General features: G+C 46.6%; 1 protein-coding gene across 9 annotated transcripts in view; it reads left to right on the top strand.

Annotated features, from left to right (window-relative positions):
• The window catches only part of LOC121590700 (rho GTPase-activating protein 100F), a 47,372-nt gene that overhangs the window by 4,040 nt on the left and 18,909 nt on the right, over positions 1-24,423 (top strand). For 6 of the 9 annotated variants that reach the window (XM_041910596.1, XM_041910600.1, XM_041910603.1 and 3 more), the window contains exons 3-7: positions 16,580-16,873; positions 18,441-18,563; positions 18,644-18,781; positions 21,954-24,029; positions 24,103-24,377. In XM_041910596.1, coding sequence (XP_041766530.1) covers positions 16,580-16,873; positions 18,441-18,563; positions 18,644-18,781; positions 21,954-24,029; positions 24,103-24,377 — 2,906 coding nt within the window. Of the gene's footprint in view, positions 1-10,474; positions 11,638-16,579; positions 16,874-18,440; positions 18,564-18,643; positions 18,782-21,953; positions 24,030-24,102; positions 24,378-24,423 lie in introns of those variants that run through there. The other 3 variants (XM_041910601.1, XM_041910602.1, XM_041910604.1) reach the window with 2 other exon arrangements.

Genomic DNA, 24,423 nt, shown 5'->3' on the forward strand with positions numbered 1-24,423 from the left:
TGTTCGCATAATTTCGCATGCTTTAAGGTTTCCGAGTTGGGTTAAATGAATTTCATCAAAAAATGTACTGTGTTAGCAGTTACATACTACAGTGTTTGCAAGCACATTATCATTTGATGCTACTATCAGTACCACTGGAAAACATTCATAATTAATCGATTTAACAAGATATTTTATTAACTCTCGCTTCAAATTATTCAAATTATTCTTTTAGTATCTTATTAGTCTTAATATTATCTAATATATTGCTCCAGTTATGTCTAGCTAATTTTGAATACGTTATCTGTTGATAAAATAATAATAATATTATTATTATTCTTCCTTTTTTTCATGGCATTCTTCACTCTTTGTGTTTGGAATTATTTCAGTCACACATAGCTGTTCAATTTATGAAATCTATGGATCGCCTGTGAATGGCGACAGGGGCGCTACGCTAACAGTTTAGTTTATGGGTCTTGTAACTTTTCCATACACGATCCACGTCGTTTCAACATAAATATCATTATTGAGGTCAATTTACACGACAGCTCTTAGCTATTGGATGGACGATTTAAAACATTGTATGAAAATTCAATAATTAAATAATTCAACAACCCGGTCTCGTGGTACAGTCGTCAACTCGTACGACTTAGCAACATGCTCGTCATGGGCTCAAGCCGCAAATGGACCGTGCCGCCATACGTAGGACTGACTATCCTGCTATGGGGGAAATAAATTAGTTACTGAAGGCCAAGCCCACAAGTGGTATAGGCAGGCCTTGACCGACAACGGTTGTTGATCCAAAATAAGACGAAGAATAATGAAAATTCAATGAAAATTTAGGTAACAAGTGACACGAAAAGCAGGAAAAATAAATGTTACTAATCCATTCAATGGTATGTTCGAGTGAGACTCGGGCTGTTTTATTGTTATCTGTTTTGCTCGATTCGTCGTATGGGGAGATGAGAGAGGAGATAAAACAATGTTGATGAAATAGTTTGCACTTCATTTTTTCGGGTAAATCAGTGGCTTGCCTATTGGTCTGTATTTAGCTTCCTTTATTTATCTTTTGTCATTATTGCAATATTGTATCATTCAATTGTACAATTCACAAGGCTGTCTAAGGGTTAAAATTACCCTAAGGGTTAAAATATAAAAATAATAGCATAGTTAGGTCGTATGGCAGAAGTGTTTAAGAAGTTCAGAAACATCTTTAGATTGTAGATGCTTAACTCATGATATTAATTGTACGTTTCACTGTAAAGCAGAGATTTTTATCCGGTGGCGAATTGCCCGCAAGGGGTAAATGCTGGATTTTTCAGGAGAGAATTTTTGTTAAAAATTTGGCTAAATACCACGTTGCCACGCTCAACCATTTTCCCTCCCTCCTCATGAACTTGTGAGAGGGTATTGTAATTCTACATGCATTTTACATGGGAGAAAAAGCTACAAAAAGGTTGAAAACCACTGCTGCAAAGTATTGCAAATAAAATAGTTTGGGTTATACAATACACAGTAGAACGCTGTTTGCATTGAGGGGTGGTAGTAAGCTTGCTGGTAACTTTCACCCAGTTAGCTTTTTATCCGTGATATTTCATCCGTGCTCAGGAATGAAGGTGACATGTGGTCAGGAGGAGGTTTAAAAAAACAAAAACCCGTTACCAGTCCAATCCAGGAGCAGTCTAATGCTTTTGTTTATCCAGTTTATCAAGACTTAATTTGTTTTATTTTGCATGCAGATTTTTATCAGCTTCTTCTTAAGCATTAACTGCCAGTCTAATTACGGCCCTTGACATCTAACCAATTTTAATCCCAACACCTCCTTTACACGTGATTCAGAAAAAAATCGATGAAAAATAAATAAAACATGATTGTCTGTTGCCACTTCGCATTACATCTGGCTTTTATATCAACAGACTGTTTGCTTCTTTACTTCTGTCAAACGCGACCGCGGTTCAAAGTTGAAGATTTGGAAGAAACATGTTCTATAGCTTTTTAACGCTTAACAAAAAAAGGGCATTATAGGTTTAAAATGTGTTTGCTTTTTGGAACGAGTCATTTTGGATTCCTCATCTATTGTTTTAAGTTGGTCTTAAGAGTTATCTTAAGATGGAAACGCCGTTTTGGCACCCACAAATCTTAGAACATTTTGTTTAATAACTGTGTTTGCAGAACAAAACATACCTTATGCTCAGCTGTTTCCTTGTTTTCCTTTTTCGCGTTACGACCTACGTATTCCTAATGAATGACCTATACAAGAATTACATACTAAATAAGTACCAATAACTTAATGATCCGCACAAGGCTTGAGCCCACGACGGGCATCATTGTAAATCGTGCGAGTTGATGACTGTACCTCGGGACCATTGTTTACAAAACTGTGCAGTTCTGTTAGGCATGAATGAAAAATAGTGTTATAAGAAATATCTGCTCAAAGTTTGTATAGATGTATAATTTCACACGTAATATTATTCCTATAATTTTAGTTATCATAAGTTTGGAATTGTTTTTTACATACGAAACAGGTATAAGTCATCCAACTGATCATGATTTCTAAGTATAGAAATTTCAAGACGCTACACTGAGCAGTAAAATTTTAAACCAAGCATCAATTGTTCGATTTATTATAACATATCTTTAATGCATTCTGGCAAAGCATGTCTATATCGCAGGACTTTCGCTCTAGTTGTGCTTTGTCCTCACGGATGCTTTCACCCCTATGCATGCTTACGGATGTTATGGGCTGCTAAAGATTTTGCAAACGAAATTCTTCCCATAGCGTTCGGCACCAGCGTATAGCATGATAAGCGTTCTAAAGTCTTACGGAACAATACCAGCGACATCACTAACACTGGCTCCCGTCCCGTCTGCCATTGAACGAGCGTTGAGCAACGCGAGAATAAAATGACACTAAAAACGAAACGGCACAAAAGCGGTGGAGAGGAGAGACGAGACACACAAAAAGTGGGACAATGGGCCAAGATGGCACAGAAAGGATCCCGGTGCGGTGGCATAGCTGGGCCACTGGGAAAACATAATTTATATGGATAAACAACGAATTGAACGACACCCATATTTCTCCTTCCGTTCGCTCGGTCGTGTGTGCGGTATTGTGCCGTGGCTTGAGGGTGGGTGGGTGCTTCGTACGGATGCGATCGTTATATCGCCTCGTTTACCACTTTTATGTGTAAGCGTGTGTGTGTGTTCGTATTTGTGTGCGAAATTGGATCCTGGCCCGAAGGACCAAAGCGGCAACGTTCGTTCTCCTCGGCCAGCGAACTGTGTGAATTATGTTTCGGAGTAGCATTATGAGACATCGATCTTTGTGATTTCACTCTACTTGTGGTCGTCTGTTCCTAGTGCGTTGGGCTAACAGAGTTGCAACCGTTGGACAACAGTACAGAATGTACCCGTTGATCGCGGTGCTCAATAAAATGGAGACGCCTGGTCGGCTACGGACGAGCGACGGTGAACACGGGAGGAAATGGAGGTCTACCATACTGACCCACCATCACAAACAATTGGTTTCATCTTGTAGAGCTTCAGTGATGCATAAGTAACCTATCAAGAGGCAGCAGTTTTATGTAACTATTAGATTATTAGTTAAAAAATCATATGTAAGTTACGAATAATCTATATAAATATATATTTGATTGATAACTTAAATGCCATCTTTTGGAAGAGCATAATAGCAAGTCAGTGTATTTGTGTAAACAGCAAGGTAAAAAAGATCGATACTTTTAACAAATACACTTAACACTTGCTTTCATCCATGCTAACCACCAACACAAAAAAGGATGCAAAAAAAAAACGAGCCAACTGAATTGGATGGAACTTGTCCGTAACCCTGAGCCCTCTGTTGCGAGACATTCTATTTCCAATAGGAAAATTGCGAAAGTGTAAAAGTATGTTATGTCATCGGGGATTAAACGGCGATTTTATTACCATAAATTTTCCATCACTCGTTCGGCATCGGGAATGCTCGAACGGTTCAGGGGAAAATCGTGATCGTGCGCGGGCGTGTGCAGCAACGGTGTGGCATATTTCGCATGCTTTCGCCCGCGCCTGGTCCAGTATTGGAAAGGATTCTTTCTCCTTTGACGCAAAACTCTCGGCCATCTTTTCTTGTGCACTTTCCTACCTATTGAAGCAGAACACGGAAGAAGGTTCGAAAATTGTTCCGCGAACATTCAAGTCATGTCCAACGCTCAATATCATGAACCCGAGGGCGAGTGAAAGCTGTCCGACAGCTTTTCTGTTCCAACTGAGCACATGGTAATAATACTAATAACAATAATATGATGATGATGATGATAATAATCGTTCGGTAATGGACTGCCAGGACGGTCGGATGGGCTGTGTGCGACGGCCGGTGGAGACCGTTACGTTGTGAAGTGATCGATGCCGTCCGGCATTTCACTGCGGTAGGCAGATAGATCCGTCGTTCCCAGAGCGGTCGTTGTTCGAAGTGAGAATCGAGAAGAAAAAGAAGACGTCGAGAACGGGTTTAAACGTTTCAGAGCGATGTGATTTGGGTGCCTGCGCTCCGCAATGGCCTTTTTGAGTGCGACGATGAAAAGTAATTAAAATGACGAGAGCGATAAGTGGCGTTAACGGTTCAAGCTTGGTGCCATCGTACGTGGAGAAATAAATGAACATTAAAAAAGGCATCTTGATGGCTGTGAAATGCTATTGAAATAGTAAAAACTATTTTGACAAATGCAAAGACTGCAAGAAATAGATAAGCACATAGACAGCACCTACATGCGAGTGGAGTTTGCAAAGTCGAGCATGCATCTGTTCCGCTGCCCATCCTAAGAGCTGGAAATGGTTTGCTAAGCGAAAAGGATCAGACTGGTTGCTTTACACCAGCACCAATTCAATCATTTGCTATGATATTTTAATCAAGGTCGAATCAATTTGCTTGCCTTGCTAAGTGCTCGGTTGTCAGACAGTTCTCGATATCAACTGAGTGCGATGAGCACCGATGGTTGTGTGCAAAATGGAATAAAAGAAAATGAAAAATAATTTCCGATCCAGATGTATGTGCAAGAAATTATGCCCCAGGGGGTAAACAGTGTGTAAAGCAATAAGGAAGATAGTTTAGAATATTTGATGTAACATTTTGCACACACCCAAACATTAACGCCGCTTCCGTTCTCGTTTAACCCCTCGTAAAGGAGTGGTAGCATGTGAAGCAAAAATCAATTTCCGCTTGCATTTGAAGCTGCGTCGACTGATTAAGAGCAAAAACAAGTTTGACCGGCTCGTGTGCGGGGTTGAACATTTTTAGATGGCAAAAACTGCACAGAAGGATGTTGTGTGTGTTATTTTTTTCAGTTTTTTATGTTACTGTTTTGGGAAATAAGAATGTAATGCAATTTGGAAGCGCAGGAAATAGAATAACTTTGAAATTATAGAGCTAAAATAAAACTCTTAGACTTAAAGATATTTTTTTGGTTTCAAATTGTCTAAACCCGGAAACACGTGTAGATGGCCTGCAGCTAGATGTTCGTGCAGTTAGTCATTGAACTTCATAATTAAACAAAACAAATACTTTTCCCATAAACTTTCATTTGGGGCATTTTAAGGAGATGTAGAATCTATACCTGTTGTATAATCGTACAGTGGTGGTGGTCAAGAAAATCTTTGCTGAGTTGAACTTAATTGGAATGCAATTGAAGGGAAAGAATTTTAGACTACAATCACTAAGGGTGAAGTCGCAGCAATAGTTAAAGCATAGCTTTAAAATATAGCGTATCTTCAGCAAAACAGCAAATCAAGCAGATTACCTGCCGCAGCCATACAAACCATACCGGATTAGCCAAGCAAACGTCACCAAGTAATTTTGTTAAACATACCGAGATCGCTTTCGAACGTGCTGGAATGACGCAAAGAATGTCGGTTCAGATTAGGGCACGAAATGACAAATGCACTGGAATTTCATTCCCAACTGTCTCTGTGCTACGCTCACTAGTGTCTGCTCCTCCGTAGTTGAATGAAACGGAAGGGATGGAATTGAGCATAAAAAAATGCAATAAAATCCACTCTCGTACCGAAATCGATTGACACTCATGCACTGCAGCGGTCCAAAATCGGTCCAAACGGGTTGCCGTCGTACATCGCTAATCGTACTACCATTGTGGACGTTCAAACCCACTACTACGCACTGTAATATGTACAAGTAGCATCGATGATTGTGTGGCATTTTCTCGGAAAAAGGGGTGCATTATTACATCGGCACTGCAATGATACATCCCTCGCCGCTCGGGCCTTTCCCACCCCGCTCCCAATCCACAGTATATGTGTGGGAATGTGATTGTCTCGAGCAAGAAGAATATTTCGGCCATGCTCTGTATGCTTCAGCAGCATCGTACGTAGAATATGAGAATTCAATGCAGCTTCCGTCGCTCGGCCACAAATGAATTGTCTCCCACGCGCACACTCTCTAGCATCGTGACGGGCGAGATGCAGCGCACTACACACGGGTTGGCACAGTGTGCACCGCACAGTCAAACGAGCCTTTCTGCCCCATGCACTACCCCTGCATCCCTTTATGCGCCACTCCCATCCCCCCCATTATCCATCCTCGTTCGTTCGCTCGTTTGTTGTAGACTGCAGCGTACTTTTCATAGTATTCAGTATCGCACGTAGTACAACCGAGCATTCCCCTTTCCCCCGTTTGGGCTGCTTTCCCCAACCGCTCCTTTCATCCACTAGCCATTCCCCAATTTGTCCTGTTCATCCCGTTACACACACACACACACACACACACACACACACACACACACACACACACACACACACACACCACACACACACACCACACACACACACACACACACACACACACACACACACACACACACACACACACATACACACACGCATGCACGGTTACATATCCACTCGCTTGCTTGTGTGGTCGTTCAAAATCCGTAGCAGCTATTACGCGGACCAGAGTGTGTCTGTTCGCTCTCGATACAAGTGTGATAAATCCTCTCTCGCTTTTTCTTGTGGGTGTGTGTGTGTTTTTTTGACAAGCATAGTTTGAGTGGCCGTCGGAATCGCAACGGAAGATGCCACGATGGAGATGCCATAGGAGCTAAAGATTTGAGATTTGCAGCTGCAGTTTGATGAATAGGAAAATTGCCATTGCTTGAGAGGAAACTAGCTTGCTTCAATCCTGGCTTTAACATTTTGTTTTGTTTTTGTTTGTAGTGTAATGTTTAATAACAGCCTAGCAGTGAGATTTTTCCTTTATTGGTAATTAGCTCTCAACTTGCTACGATTACAAGCGACTAAAAGCACAAATCTCAGACCCAAGAGCAACTGAGCCAACGTAGCTTGTTCCATCAGCAGGACCGTCTTGCTCCATTTGTGCGGATGCGACGTTAATCGATATTTCTCATTGGTCCCGCTCTCTCTCTCTGCCTTTCTCTCTCTATCTCTCGCTTTATCCTTTGGTCGCATTGAATGGTTCTCGCTTTTGCTCGGTTCGCTGTTTTACGCAAATACTAACGCAGCCACCCACTCATACCCACACAAACACACGCACACAAGTAAACGCTTACTCGTATGAGTATTTGCCCCATGGATAGTCCCAATCGAGGAGAATCGAGCGTCTCGAAACGTCCAATGTCCTTCGCGAGTCGTAAGGACAATCAAGGTAGCGGGTGGGCAAAGGGGAGCAAGGAACGGATGGCACAACAAAACGGTACAACAGGGCTCAGGTCAATAATCATTACCGAATGGCTGCTTCGCTCAGTTTCGGTCCATGGAGGGGGAACGCTTCATTTTTTTTTTTTCGGCTACATACATTCACGTGTCCACCGCGGCCATTGGAAATCGGGCAAACGAACACTAACGAATCGGCTAAAGAGGAATGGTCGAATGGGGAGCAGCAATACCTGGTGCTACCGTACCGCAATTGATAGCGAAAGAGGTCGAATGGGATTTAATGTCCGTGGGTGTGTGTACGTGTACGAGTCGGATTCACTTGATTTCGCCCTCTTGCTCTTGCCAGCTGCTCTGTTTCCTCATTTCGCTCGATTGGCAGGTAGTCTTTTCATTGTTGTTGTCGCTGTTATTGTCGTGTCGTAAGAAGGCTAGATGGTGGAAATAGGCCAGCCAAGATATCGTATCGCTCTTTCATCGACACCCGAGATGAGCGTCACCAATACCAGCGCGTCAGCAAAAAGACCATCAGGGAAAGCACACAAACTAAGCTCTCAGCTGCACTTGGTGCATCTGCAGCCGCGTGAAGCACTTAGGGGCATTTTTCAGCACAACATACAAAACAGTCACAGCCACACACACACATTGCGTAAGACGCGCACTGTACGGTTTGAGTGCAGAGAGAAGCAAAAATTAAAAGCCTACAATAGGGATAGTGTTTATGAACCCCGGAAACAAAGTCACGCTCGCTGCTGGGTCGAAAATTTATGACTGATAATCAGCGACTAATTAGCGCGGGTTAGAGAGTAAGTGAGGGGGTGGGTGATAAAAACATTCTGTTCCGTCTTTCTGCTGGATTGTTTTGTGTTCGACGCAGAGGGATGCTTTCCTTGCTGCCTTCTTGCTGCCGCGTGTGTTTGCCGAGCCCCACACGGACGCGGACACGCACAGCGATCATTAATGGTTAATGCATAATTTCCTCTGCAGCGGCATCGGCCGCCCAAGGATCTGATTGATGGCGGTCAATTAGCCGCCCGTGAAAAGGGGTACGCCGTGGGAGAAAGATTTATCGGGCGAAGGTCAGGCAAAGTGGCAGCGGCAGTGTAGGAAAAAAGAAAAGGAAAAAAAAGAAAACACGAAACATGACAGTGTAGATGAGGGCACGATAATGCCATTAACCGGAGTGCTTGTAATTTGCTTTCGATTAGCGTACCAAGTACGGGGTACGAACGCTGCAAACATACAGAACGTACATAAATGTTCCTCGACACGCCAATGCTGATTGATGGTTGGTGTCCTTGGTTTGTTGTTGTTTTGTGCAGTGTAGCGCCTACCTGAATGACTTGGACGACATACCGATGACAGGATGACTTACGGATTGGATATTGGATGACATTGTTTAAACTGAACCGTAGAAACTGAACTGAAATGAAACTTAATATAATATATGCTATCATATTACTGCTTTACCGTTATGACAGAAATTCTTGCAAGGACCACTTTAAGACTTGTCAGTTTAATCATGAAGAGCTTCATGTTTCGGCCCTTCATTTTTCACCAGTAATATGTTTAAAACTGTCGTGTAAGCATTGAATTTTGAATAGCGTTGAAATTTGTAAATTTATTTAAATATGATGTTGTTCCTTTGCTTGACATTTCTCCAGCTAATGAGGAAGGCTCTAGCAGATATTTTAGTAACAAGTGACAATTCAGTGATTTCCGTTTTTAAAGGAATCCTTGCGGTATAAAATAGAACCATATCCTAGCTTTGGCATCTCTGCAGACGAACCAGTGATTAGTGAGCACCTACGCTTTTCCGATGATTAAAAGCTGTGCCAAGCTGTCAGCCACTTTCACCACGCACATCTCTGATTCGATTGTTTGCAACACCGGTTGAATGAAACGATGGCATTAACTCCCACTCCCACAGACAATAGCTCCACAAGAAGGTCTACCGGGAGTTTTATTGACAGTGTAATGCGCCCACCATCATTCATGACATTTAAATCCATCAATGTTGTGTTGGATGTACGAAACGCCTTCTGCCGGAATGAGAAGATGTTTTTGAATACTACGCCAACGCGCGATATTTCTACAGACACACACACGCACTCAGACATGGGTGGGTATATCAGATAAACATTGAAAGGAAAGATCTTTGAAGGATAGGACAAATGTAATACTCTTTAGTATTCGCATTTTTTCATACGTAGCGTCACGGCATCGCAGCCAACCGACTGGTGGGAGGGAACTTGCTTGGGGCTGTTAAAATGTTTGCAAGTTTTGCATGCGAATGTCACTGGCCAGATTCTGTGAACGCACGCACACACAGCGACGAGCGCACGCAACACTCCATTTTGAAGTGCTCACACGCGGCCGCCAAGGATACTCGAGCTCCATTACTACGTGGGAGGAGGGCGGTGAGTGGGAGCCATTCCGTCGCGCTCTCACCAACACCCACACGCGCCGTGAGTTACTTTCATTGCGATAGTGCAGCTTGCTGGTGTGTGTCAATAGACAGCAGAGTCAAGAACTTTTCGTGCAACTGTTTTTTCGTCGTCCCTACACGTCGTCCTACGTGAGTCCTCCGAGACACTTAGTAAGATACGAGCAAACAGTTAGTGTAAAACATTTGCTGTATTTGTGAGTCATATGAAAATCACGTGTAAGAGAAAGAGAGAGAGAGAGAGAGAGAGAGAGAGAGAGAGAGCTCGTGCGACAGCGAGAGTATTAGTGAGAGAAAGATAAATTGTAAAAATACACCCGTCGTGTTACTGTAACCGAAATGGTCGTGATTTTAGCTTCGGCTCGTTATGAAGCATACACGCGATATTTCGTGTACCCTGGTACGACGCCAGGCTCTGCGTCTACACATCCTTCTGCGCGTATCGCGTACGTGTATGGGTGAGGCTCGGTGCGCCGTGTGATGCCGAGAACACACATATCCTTCTCTGCCAGTGTCATCCACTCACGGTCGGTCGGTCGGTCAGGTTCTAGTCCGAGGGCGAGCGAGCGCCATTTTAGGGACGGCGTTGCACAAACTCAACCGCTGGGCTGAGGATTTCTGCTGGGTGATTGGGTTTCGGTTACTCGTTTGATTCCTTTCTGCAAGCGCCCAAAGCCAACGGCTGACCCTATCCCTTCAGTAACTGTCACGTCCGTCCGTGTGTGAATGTTTGTGTGTGTGTGTGTGTGTGTGCTTGTGTGTTGATAAAGTACAACAATTTTCATATCCAAAAAGCGGGACCACAGCAAGACGATCCCGCCGTACCGAAAGTTCCTTAACCGCGTGGTGAAGGTGACCCATTTGCAGTGCTGCGAAACCAGAGAACACAGTTTGTTCGCGTTCCTCTGTGAAAAGGGGTTGAGATTTCCAAAAAAAAAAAAAACAACCAGGCAAAGAAAATTCCTACTTCTATGCGAACACATTACTACGTGTGTCTGTGAGTGAAGTTGTACTAGTGTGCATGCGTTTCTTTTCCAACGATTGACCCGTGTGGTGCCAACAGTTGTGCATTTTGTTGTTTATTCGGTGGCAGGTTTGGTGCGTGAGTAATGCACGCCAATGTTCCCACCTGCCAGACGGGGCAGCAATCGAAGTGGTGATCCAGTCCACTGCGAGCATAAGGGCGAGTGAGCATAAGTGTAGCGCGCAACAATCGTTGCACAGTAGTGCAAAATTAAAGCAACCGAGGGGGCCAAATAATCGACAGGAAGTAACCAAAACCATCAACGACATATCAAGCAATTTGCTCAGTAATAGTGGAGGTAGCTGCTAGTAGCTGGATTTAGCACCGCGCTAGTATATTTTGGAGTAGTAGGCAAGCAAGCAAGCAAACGGAAACGGCTCAAGTGCTCAAACGGAGCTGCAAGTGAAGTGTAATTGTAATCCGAAACGGAGGCGACGGGACGTGCGAGTGTTCGCGGGCATAAATGTGCGATAGTGCCACCACTGGATGCTTTTTCTCGCGGAGCAGCAAGGTGAGGATTGGGAAAATTACGGCTCCAAAGATGCTCTCGTCCTTCGAACGCTACTAGCTCGGACAGCCGTTTGCGTGTCCGTAAAAGTGTCTGGAAAAATGGAACCCCACACCATGCATTATTCATTCCCACGGAGGTTTTTTTTTGTTGCTTCTTCTTCATTTTCTTGCATTGCTCCAAGGCTGACGTGTCGAAAACGACGGGAGCGCTCTCCCTTGTAAAGGGGTGGAAAAGTGTAAAGGGGCGAGAGTTGTGGGTGGAAGCATGAAAAAAACTATGCCAGTGTGTGACACAGTCACGAACCGTTAACAGCAACGGTCCAGCCTTTCATAGGGACACGCACACTTACACACACGGTCATCCCATACATTGCAGTTTCGTAAGGAGGTTCTCTCGTATCCTTTGATATTGTAACTCATTCGTTCTCGCGCTCTTTCTCTCTATGAAAACGACAGAAAAGGACACGTTCAGAATGAAACTCATGACGAGAATTATAGTGGAGGGTAACCGTGTCTGGCGGTGTACACGTGTGCGTGCAATGATGGCTGTTCGCTCAGTGTCCTTTCACATTCACTCAATCTCCTTCTAGCGCTCTCCTGTGCGTATTAGGCTCTTCTCGCTCACTATCAAAGAACGTTCTGCCAAGTGAGTGACTATGCGCGCAATTTTCCCTTTTATCAGCGTGTGCGTTGCAAAGTAGAGACGATGGGTGTGTGTAGGGAGGGGAAGGGGAGTTAGCTGGAGCGTGTGGAAAACGTGTGTGGAAATTCGAGTAGCGCTCTAGCGCGCTTGCGTGTATTCGTGCCGTCCGCAGAGACGGCAATGATGACGGCGACGACGACGATGACGGTTCTATTCAACAGTGGAATTTTCATTCACACCACCACTATCACCAGCACTGCTGCCTGCCGCCGTGCTTCACTACATGCAAGTCTGCTCCAATCGGGTCGGGTTCACCCAGTCACATCAGTTTCTTTTTTTGTGCACGAATTGTGGGAGCTATTTTTTTACTACAATCCTGCACATGCAAATGCTTGCATTCTCGATCCTTCACACACACACTCACACAGACTCATGGATTGCAGTTACGGGTGGGTGGATTTTTTTTAAACGCTAATTACCATGTACCCCTCTCCGCACACAAATCAGTGACGCTGGTCATGGACGCCCTGAACAGGTGAAATGACTTTCCACTCTATGGTCGGAGGGATTTTGTTTGAAATCGAAATAAAAATAAAACCCATTTGTGTTCCATTCAAGGACAGTTGGGTTAGAGCCATGAGGAGATAATGAAAGCGTTTTGCAAGAATTAAACTCATAACTCGGAACAGCGAGCTTGCTGAGAATATTTGAGAGTTTTCGAGTGAATTGTTTTTAATTTTAAACATCTTAGAAATGAATCGTTTCGGTGGCATTGCGTTAGCAACATCGAAAGAATTGCTTCTGTTCTGGGAAGGATGGCTTGACCGTTCAAAACATTACGTTTTCAATTCACAGAAGAAGCACAGCTGCTTCTTGCGAGGGGACGATATTAAACCATGATAAATAATTAATTACACAGTGGAATGAAATGGATTCTTCAAAAGTGGAAGGGTCTTTTGAAGCATTGTCAACAAATATTAAACATGGATTTAATGGGAAGGAGGGCCAACGGTTATATTACAACCAGAGTAATGAAATTTTAGTTTTTGCCTTGGTACATCTATGTACAGCTGAGTTCTGTAAGAATTATAATAATTCCATCGTGCTGGGTACTGAACGAACACAGCAACAAAAGCTGTCGCTCGTTTGACAGTAATTAGGGCTCAAACATGTTACAGCGGGGGACGAGATTACATCTCAAGTAGGAGCAACACAGTTTCCCCACCGCTGGTACTTGACGAACGGTTTGGCTTGAAGTCACTCGATCCTGTCAGATGCAGCAGCACGGAGAACCTTGCATGACAACGCATAAAGCTTAATGGAAAAGCTTGACAACATTGGCTTTGAATGATTCAAAACGTTGTGTCATGGGGTTCTTTGTAGGTAATGGGTTGCTTTGTTTTTTCTCTTTTTCTGTTGGGAGGTCTGAATAGAACAGATTGAAGTTAATAGGAGGTCAGGTATGTTTGTGGCACTTTGAGTGCTTTAAGTGCGGTATGCGTGTGTTCTCTTAATGTAAGGTATGTTGCGTGTTGGGTTGGATGCGCTTTAAACTAAAATAAAACATTTTATTATCAATCAGTTATTTGTGATTAAAATAGTTTTCCATGGAATTATTGTTCAGAATAAATAGTAAAAGGTTGTTGATTTTATTTGTCGAAAACTGCATTTAACCACGTCAGAGCCTACCATCGGATTTCTTTGCTCCTATTGCGCTAGACGTTTGATCCAGGCGCTAAATCCAAACGACTTTCGGTCGATTAAATGGAACTATGATTGTAATAATAAAGGAAACAATATAAATGTGTTATTATGCATTCGTGTTGTAAATAATTTGAATTATTGGAGAATCGATGGTTCGATCGATGGTTTAAATGGACGTTTAAAGTTAAGTTAGAAAGGAATAAGCTCTCAAGAAAAGCTCACTCAGTCTCTTGTCACCTGTCGGGGAGATAAAAACTTTCATAAAAGTGAAATAAAAAAAAATTACACAATTTACACAAAATTTTAATACAATCGCTGTGTAAGTCAAACAATTAGCGTAAGGCCCGTGTCGTTGCTTCATCGGATGTTATTTTTACACGTGCTGTCAACATTTTTTCATTTACTTGATTATATTCCAAATTGTTTGCACTGAACACAATGAAATATACAATTTAACAATTTAGTAACTCGCCTAAATTATGAAACCACCATGCAACATAAAAGCATCGTTGGCTCAAGTAGCAAAGAAACTATGCCGTTCTTTGTACGTTTCGATCAGAATGTTTAAGCATTCGTTTAGGGTGTGAACTGTGAAACTGTCGATTCAATATGTACTCTGCATCTCATGCTAACAACGGGTAGATTCATTTATAGTTTGGCAGTCTTTCCACCACGTAAAGACATCACAGCGTGATGTTGTCGATGATTCTAATAGTTTTGTGCGTAGCTAAAACAAGCTCGTCCCAATACGGTTCCTCCAGACGAAAAATCAAACACAACTTATGTTGCACCCTTTTTGCCCATCCCGGTAGCACATTCTTTCGATGGCAGCACGCGAACACGCCAACATTGACCGCAGTTGGACGCCTATCGTTCTTGAACGACGTGTGGGCCGCGTCCGTTGACACCGCGGGGGCCGCATGCTTGCCAGCGCAGACTAGATAGTAATTGAATCCGGAAAAGTATCCCAATTAGAGGACGTTTAAGCGAATTAGCAATTCAAATCACGGACGCTCCATGGCGGCCGTTCGGTGCGAACGCACTTTCGTTACGATGTGGCCAACGTCCATCGCTAGCACTGGAAGGGCAAATTTAATTTCATACGATACCGAGCGAGCAAGTGCGGTCGAGAGGAATGTTTGTTTAGGCTCGTTAGCAGATGGTTTTTCCATGCATACAACGAAAGTTCCCAAATCGAACTGCCTTTGCGCCGCGAACCGGTTGGATAATCGTCACGCATCATCAGGTCTGGGACGTGCGACGGCTTCTCTCTACCCGTGCTGGCAGATGTTAAAGGTCACGGAATGGTTTCACGGATCGCGGGTCGCTTCCGCTTGTGCAAGTCCAGGCGCGCGAGACTGACGATAAGCGGGACGGCTCTTCCCAGTGCCGCTAAGTGGAGTGGCTTGAGCAGTATACCTTGTGATACCACGTACCATGTGGGGCGCTCAAGTTTAAACTGCAGCTTTCCCGTCTATACTCTCGCGTTGGCTCCGGGTGAAAACACAATCGAATGATTCGTCGAACGAAAATTACGCCCCTGATTGGTTTAATTAGGAATTATTGCGGCGTTTTATCGGTTTCGTGGAACCGGCGGTACATCATTGTTCCATCGACAGTGCACCTTTTCAGCTGGCAAAAGGGAAAAGGTACATTCAGTGATTGAAAAATGAATAATACAAAATTACTTTCCTCCAAGCGAAAGAAAAGAAAACTCGGAAGGCACCACAGCAAAGTCATGCTGAAGACTCTTAAGTAAACGTGTTTCAACAGAAGAAAGCGTTGAGCGTAGAAAGAAAATCAAAGAGGCTTCCATCACACAACCCTCCCGTTGCTTGACACAGACCCAAGCCAGCTGTTGAAAGCGATAGGCAAAAAAATAAGGAAATAAAATCGGAACAAACTCACCACCTCCTCTCGCAACATGCCAATCTGCTTTTTAGTGGCATTCGCCTGTCAGTGAGCGCAAAAGGTGATCATGTAACGGGTAGCGCGACCCCATCCATCCTTGTAACGGATGGTCGGAAGGCAAAAGCGAACCTTTCCAGCCTGCGTTGCATTAACGACCATTTTGTGTTGCCTCGGTGCCCCCGGTGAAAACCACTCGAAAGCACAGTGGAAGCAGTGAAATGTTTTTGCGTGACGCGATGTTGAATTATTAATCATCGATTGTGTTCATCGCGCGCGCTCTCGATAGTGGGCCGCTTCGTCTCGACTTTTGTGCGATGCGCGGATGCTTTCTGGAAGTTCCATTAAAGGGGAAAGTGGGAGCGGACCGGTGCTGGGCAGCGGTGTGAATTTTCAACAGCGTTCGCGATTTCCGCCCGTTTTTTTTCATCGCTGTCGTTTTCCCCAAAGGCTCGTCGGTGGTTGGGTGTGCTGGGAAGAAATGGATAGGGTTTATTTCCTCTCACCCGCGGTACGCCAGTGGCTACCAACGAGCAGAAGACGGAAATGGTGGTTTAGAGAATAAAGGGCTGGTCGGAGATGCTTTGTATACATTTTATCATCAGAACTCGGGCCTTCCTTTTTCGTTGCTGCTATACACTGTTGGTAGTATGTTTAACATGTTCGTGTTCGTTTTCGCTTCTTGCAGGAAAATGGAAGATCTGTGCCTGACCTCACTGCAAGCCCCGGGCGGGCACCGCCGGGTCCGATGCCTTCCCACCAGGCGCAGGTTCTCCAGCAGCAGCAGCAGCAGCAGCAACACCAGCAACAGGGCCTGCAGGGACACCATCAGCAGCAGCAGCAACAACAGCGACAGGGCTCGAAGGAGCCCGTCCTGCTACAGGGTGACTTCCGGAAGGTGTCCGGCATCAGCTCGGAGATCTTCCGGCAGATTGAGGCGGTGGAGAATGACCACGACCCGAGCACGGCGGCTGCTTTGGAGGTAAGTAAAAGGGGTTGAGCTAGAGCACGCGCTGGTTGATTGGAATGTTGAAAAAGAGTCCGTTACCAGTTGTAGAGGGGCAAAGTTTCAGCCGGACGGTGTTTGCCTACATATTTGAGCTAATTTTGATTTTAATTGAATATTCATAACTAAGTTAAAATGGAGGGGAAGCGGTGAGTTTGTCTTGTTTTTACAAAATTTTAGAAGATACCATTTGACACGTACAGTGGCGGCCACCTAAAGTCGGACAGCTCATGTTTTTATCTGCTATCATACTTTGCGGCACCCAAGACAGTTCCCTAGACCGCTTATCGGAAAACTGTTTTCACTCATCGTAGATCAATCTCTTCAGCTATGTTCCAGTAAAAAATGAGATCGATATCTTTTAAAATCTCCAAGCACTATGCATAAATGTGATAAAAGGTATGAAATATATATGATCCAATGAAAGTCGGACAGTCTTCATTTCATAACAAAATGACCACCTAGCCATGCCAATATTGGTCAATATGGTTTTTAAAACATTTGATATCAGTACCTATAATACCCCATCGATTATTGTGGTTGGTCATCTGCGTATTCCATAACCTATGGGTGAAAATAGTTGTCCGACAAGTGGTCTAAGGAACTGTCCTGGGTTCTGCAAAGTCAGCCTGTTATTTTCGTCTATCAGTTATCAGTTTAAACTGATTTATTTCAATGGATCTAAGCTTGTATAGTTTAAACTGATAACTTATAGTGTTGCATGAAACAGTTCTTAGCAAACCTTCCACTTAAAGTTAATTTTCGAATAATGCTTTGTGAACAAAAATCAATGAATATCCCTACTAAGCAACACGTTTTTGTATGTGATGCTTTCACCTCGTCAGGTGAGCAATTTTGTAACCTACTCGACCATTTTGCTTTTTGCTAAAGTCGCTGGTTAGAGTGCTGGCTGGTGTGTTAAATGTGGTTCTCATCTCGCCATAACCGACGGACGTTCGGTCGTTTCCCACATCAAAGCAGGCTAAACTTCATGCTCTATTTCGATGGCAACCCATGACACACGTCTGCAGTGTAGGTTACTGTCGGTTCCAGTCACTCCCATAGTGGCTTGGATTATCCGGTGCCTGTGAGCGTATGGCCGCTGCTATGATGAGACGAAAAAACAAGAAAACAAAGCAGAAAACAGACGTTTCAACGAATGTTTCGCTCAAAGTGACATTTGTTCAACGCATTCTTCACCAACAAAGTTTTACTCAAGGTCAGCGCCATGCTGCCTACAGCATGCGGCCACAAAGCGTAGCAGCTTTCTTCTCCCGAAACGAACGGAAGTGACAGGCTCTTTGTGTGTCTGTGTGTGTTGCCAAAGTTTAAGATGACACTAATTGAGTTTTGCTGTTTTGGGATGAGGAAAAGTGAAAAAATGGATTCACCAACATTTCTCTGCTTGGTTTGGCGTTTGGCCGTTTCAATCGATGTGTTGCTTCCGGCGAGGGTCTCCCTCTGCTGAATTACTGCGTCCACGACATCTACTAACATTTTGACCGTTCTTTTTCTCTCTGTTCTCTCATCGTCCTTCTTCCAGGTGGTGGAGCGGAGGGGCGAAATGATAGTGCGCATCCTGGAGCCCAGATGTATGGGCAGCCGACAGGCCATCGAAGCGGGCCAGAAGTTCCTCAACAAGAGTGACGCCAGACACACGGTTCAGGTAGGAGGAAGTGGGGCTGTTTTTCATTAAAGGCGTTTTCCCAAACACACTTAAATTTGCGCTTCTTCGTTTGTTTCCAGCTGGTGGAGATCGTCAAACGACCGGGCCAAACGCTGGGCCTGTACATCCGCGAGGGCAACGGAGCCGACCGGTCGGATGGCGTGTTTATATCTAGGATAGCTTTAGAGTCGGCCGTTTACAACAGCGGCTGCCTGAGGGTAAGTAGCGGGAAGGGAGGAATGGAAGGGCAAAATGACCCAGCCACCGCTACCAGTGGAGGGAAATTTCAATTAAACTCCAATTAGCGAAGGAAGTGCGATTGCTTTCGAGCATAAAATTAGTATTTATCTGTTGGGAGTGATGTGGAGAACGGAGAGGGGGACATGAAAAACATCATCTCAGCCGAAAAGAGAGAGGATGCTCGTGCTATAATTCATCCTCATTGTATAATCGCACAGATTCAACCAAGACCAAACTGTGCAACGAATAAGTTTGCCGGGTGAAACTTGCTCTATACATAAAACCGAGAGGGAACATGTTTGACATTTTACACGGTCTATGCTGAGCGGATCGAGTTTACTTAGGCTACACATTGGAAAAGATGATTAGGAGGGTGAGACGAGGTCTAGTTTAAGCAGAGAAGGAAAACATGTGCCTTTCTGTTGTAAAGAAACAGCCTGTGTTGAACAAAGAAAAAAAAAGCTGTTCAACATTTTCAGTTGAAAAACTTGTTTTATTATCTGCTCAACTTTGCTTGGCACTTATTAAAATCTTAAAATGACTTAGAAATTTGTCCGAAATGTGTTCTTTGGGAGGCGAAGCGAGTAATCGTTATTTACAAGATTATATATGCACCTTATGTTTTTCACAAATTGATTTTTGAGGCAAAGGTTTGGTAAAACACATTTATGATTGATATAAGTTAATCTAGGTTTGATTTGTTTTATTTTTTATTTTTTATTATCTCCTTCATAGTGTAGCCCAAGTATTGCTCGAGTTAGTTGAGCGGACTTTCACAGTCTAGCCCGAGCAGTGCTTGGGCTGTCCCTATAGGATATCTTTTTTTACATCTTAAAACATATCTAGCTAGTAATTACATTCTTAGATTACAGCCACACACTATTCACATGTACATTTTCTTTTACATCCACATACAAATGTTGAACCCAGGCATTACACCATCGACTGAAATAACTGTTTAGTATCGTTTGTGGTCGATCGTTTCAAAATTTCAACAGCAGCATACAGTGCGATACAACGTTGCCGCACACAAGATTCCACACGATTGACCGCTAGCAGTTACGTCTGGGATGCGACCCTGTTTCGCACATAGTAATTGCAGTCAATAATACTATCATTACCATGGTATAAAAGCATTAATTAAAAGTTTCACCAGCAGCTATGGCTATGGCATGCTCGGATGCAAAGTGAGCATTTGTAAGCGTAGGGTTTTGCGGTCGACAGAATGTGCCATTGTTGTTGCGTTTGTTGTTTGTTGCTTCCATTTGATGTGGTCAAGCGGTACAAACCTTGTGTGCGGTTTTCCGCTTGATTGCTCTTTCGCTCGAGTTTCGAAAAACAGTTTCGGGACAGCTTTACCGTACCTACAAAGCGTTTGTTTGAGATTGTTTTGTTAAATAAATAACCAACGAAAAGAAGAAAAAACAGACTAAAAGATGGAAAAACAATAAAACCTAGAAATGGAAACTTTAATGGGACTATTTCTGGTATCTATAATGTCGTTCCCCCACCAGCTCCATGCTGTAAAGCTCATGCTGCCAGTGGGCCACCAGGCGTCTCCATTTGCTGCTCGATGCTTCCGGCCGACCAGGCGTCTCCATACGCTGGATGGGTCTTATTCCTTTCTTGCTGAAAGGGTTTCACCACTCACGGCCAATCGCATTACATAATGCACGATCCTGATGGTGCCTTAGACCGTTGGCTTAAAAAAAAAACGAACCACCACCCGACGACGAAAAGCGGATAAACGTAAGGAGCGAAATGTAATAATCTGCCACGCGGCCTGACCGGAACGCTGTTGGCACGGTGTAGGGTTGGGCGACGGACCTGATTGGATTGAAGCTGCTTCGGCAATCGAAAGATAAATAGAGCCATTACCCGTGTAACGGGTCGCTCTGTACAAGGGCCAGGCTCGACGTTGGTCGGAAACGGCCAGAAAGTCTGCTGCTCCTTTGTGCATGTGGCAGATGGCCGGACAATTGAATAAATGGTGAGCATGTTCGTTTGATAGTGTTGCTGCTGCTCTTTACAGCGCGGTTGGTCAGAACGGGTGGCACAGATTCCATGCCTGGTTCTGATGTGTTTATGTAAACTATTTTTTGTAACGAGCAAGAAAGAAATAAGGAAAACCGGGTAAACGAGCTCTAGCTTTTAATACGGTTACGAGCCAAGTGTAACGAGATGATAGCTAACCACACCATTTATAAAATGTTTCAAGCAATCACACCGCCCTCGTATTTTGCAATGCCAGCTTAGCAGGCAGGCATGAAGCGGTGCAATGAAACGTTTCAGCAGTGCCACGCGCCACTAGATGAGTACAAAACACGTCAACAATGTTACTGACGCTGTTGCTTTATTGTCTGTGTCCATGTATGCGCACGCGCGTGTGTATGTGTGTGCATGTTTTCTTTTTATGAGAAAAAAATCGTACCAGCCCGGGAGAATGGGTCGAGCGGGCTTTTGCAAGATACTTGAAAGGAAATGTTTTCTTGGCTCGCCCAGCCACAACACGCCAGCGACACCCATCTTTCGTCTTGCGTATGCAACGCGAAGCAAAACAGAACAAAACAGGACAGCCTTGCGAGCTTTGTGCCTCCCTTAAGCGTGCTTCCAGCCTCGCGACGGTCCAGGGTCGCAAATATTTTGCATTTTTTGCTTCTTTTTCCGTGACGCGATAAGACTGTTGCGTCAACGAAGCGCATGGCAATGGCTGAAAGCGAATGGAGGGCTTTTTGTGTGTGTGTTTTTTTTTGCTGTTGATAGCATATAAGAGCGATGGTGACGTTTTATGTGCAAAAGGGGTTAGTATAGTGACAAGGCTGATTCGGAATGTCTCATCAGTTGAAGCTTTCGCGCTGTAGCTTATGGTTGCTGGCATTTGCTAGAGGAGCTTGCTCTAAATGGGTTGAGTTACACATTTGCTTGCGCCTAGCGGTAGGCAACCCACGCGGCATATGTTTTAGCTTCATCTGCCGACTGGGTTGCCTACCTTTAGGCGCAGTCAAATGTGTAACTCAAACCATTTAAATTGCTCAAACCATTCAAACCGTTGGAAGACGATTGTTGCGTTCACCTCGATCACATTAGATACGTCGCCGCAGTGTAATGCTTACATCTACTGTTCTCCCATTTCGTTCTCGATCCGTTCAGGTTGGCGACGAGATATTGGCCGTGAATTTGGTGGACGTAACGCGGATGTCGCTGGACGACGTGGTCATCATCATGTCGATACCGCGCCGGCTCGTACTCGCCATCCGTCAGCGGCGCGGCAACCGGGGCTCCAACTCGCCCGGTCCGCCGCAGATGTCCCGGCCGGAGCAGAAACCGCCGCCAGTGGTCGTGATCAAGCGCGACCTGCGCGACGAGGACCTGGACGACTCGGATCGGGCGCCGCGCTCCTCCCGCTCCTCGCGCGAGCGTCGCACCGGCGATGGGCGCGAAATGACCGAGTCGCGCTCCCGCCTGGGACTGGGCCTAAACAATTACAGTCCGCAGAGCGAGCAGCTCGATCTGTACTACGGGGCGGGCCGTGGGCCGGGCGGAGGCCCCGGCCCGGCCGAGACGCCCAACTGGGGATACAAGCCGCCGGCCCCGCCCTCGTCGGTCATCACGGAGCAGCCGAAGGGGATGCATGGCGGCTTCCAGACGTCCCACTCCTACTACCAGAATGCGGGCACGCTCGAGAGCCTCGCGGAGAAGGTGCACGCGTTCTACCCGTCGGCCACCACCAGCCGGCGCATGTCGGCCGGCCCGGCCGGAGTCGCCATGAGCCAGTCGCACCAGCGGTTCCCGCGCAGCGGCTCCGACCAGCACCTGCCGCGCGTCGAGTACGCCGACTACGCTTCCCTGGGGCGGCATCCGCTGCTGGCCCGCTCCAGCCTCAAGTCGGATCTGGTCGGGGCGGCGCCGATTGCGGGCGGCACGCTCGGGCGGTATGGGCGGTACGATGCGCCGCCACCGCAGTCCCGCGCGCCCAAGTACGGCCCGTCGCCGCTCGGCGCAACCGGTTCGCTGCAGCGTCGCTCCCGCCCCGCCCTGGACTACTCGAGCGACACGGAGGCGACGATCGGGCCGCGGCCCAGCTACTACTACTACAACCATCCGGCGATGGCGGCCAGCGGCACGATGGGAGGGCGCGGCAGCACGCAGGCCCTCGGCGGAGGGCCCGAGTTCGCCAAGTTCAACTCGCTGCCGCGCGAACGGCCCGGCGCGACCCGGCTCGGGCTGCGCGGCCGCATCACCGATCGGCTGCAGGACGAGGCGGACGGGAACGTGTCCGCGCCGGAGTACTCGCTGCCGATCCGGCGCGACATTCGCGATCTGCGCAACCGCATCACGGCCAGCCCGTCCATCTTCACCTCGGACGAGTACCGGGCGTGGCTGCGACGGGCGCCGAGCAGCTCGGCCATCTGCGAGCAGATGCGGGCGTCGCGCGACCTGCTCAACCAGCAGCGCGCCCACCGCTTCTCGTGCAGCGCGGAGAACATCCACGACGTGCTGAAGAACACCGAGCACATCTACAGCAGCCGGACGGGGCTCGGCATGGGCGGGGCGGGCGCAGGGGGTGGAGTGGTCGGAGGCACGCTGGATCGCCACTCGATGGCGGCCGGCGGTCCGCGCATGTCCTCGCTGCCAGTGCGCTCGCTGTCCTCGCAGCACATCGGCGGCCCGTCGTCGATCCGATCGCCGAGCGTGCGGCGCATGCGACAGCTGCTCGAGCTGACGCAGGGTGCGGGCGTGGGCGGCGTGCCGGGCTCGGTCGTGGCAGCGCTGACCGGCCACCAGAGCCCGGCGCCGACGCCCAGCACGACGCTGCCCCGGGCGCACCGCCAGATCGACATCAATCCGGCCGAGTACACAAAGTACAAGCTGGACAAGCCGGTCGTGGACGCGGTCGGCATGTCGGGCATGCTGTGGATACACCTGCTGGCCGGGCGGGGCCTGCGGGCGATGTCGGAAACGTCCCAGATCCAGCAGCCGCTGATCCGCGACCTGTACTGCGTGCTGGAGTGCGACCGCATCCACAAGGCGCGCACGGTCGTCCGGTCCGGCGATCTGCAGTTCGACTGGGACGAGTCGTTCGAGCTGGACCTGGTGTGCAACAAGCAGCTGGACGTGCTCGTCTACTCCTGGGACCCGCAGCACCGGCACAAGCTGTGCTACCGTGGCGCCCTTTCGCTCACGACCCTGCTACGACAATCACCGATACATCAGCTAGCGCTAAAGGTAAGTTCGTTTGCGCGGCAGTGGGAGTTTCACGCTCCACGATCTAATGCACGATTCTACCCGCCTGCTGCAGGTTGAACCGAGAGGCACCATCTATCTGCGACTGCGGCACACGGATCCATTCCAGCTGTTCCGGCGCCGCGGGCTGCCAAGCCTCCGGGGCAACGTGCCCGCGCTGTTCGGTGCCGATCTCGAGACGGTGGTCACGCGTGAATCGAAGGGAGCGCCGGGCTGTGCGCCGGTCCCGATCATACTGCGCCGCTGCGTCGAGGAGGTCGAACGGCGCGGTCTGGACATTATCGGTCTGTATCGTCTCTGCGGTTCCGCCACCAAGAAGCGACTGCTAAGGTAAGTGCCGCTAATGGCCGGTTCAGTCGGGAGCTTTCTGCCTTGC

The sequence above is a fragment of the Anopheles merus genome, chromosome 2R (assembly GCF_017562075.2).
Source record: "Anopheles merus strain MAF chromosome 2R, AmerM5.1, whole genome shotgun sequence".
Classification (NCBI taxonomy): domain Eukaryota; kingdom Metazoa; phylum Arthropoda; class Insecta; order Diptera; family Culicidae; genus Anopheles; species Anopheles merus.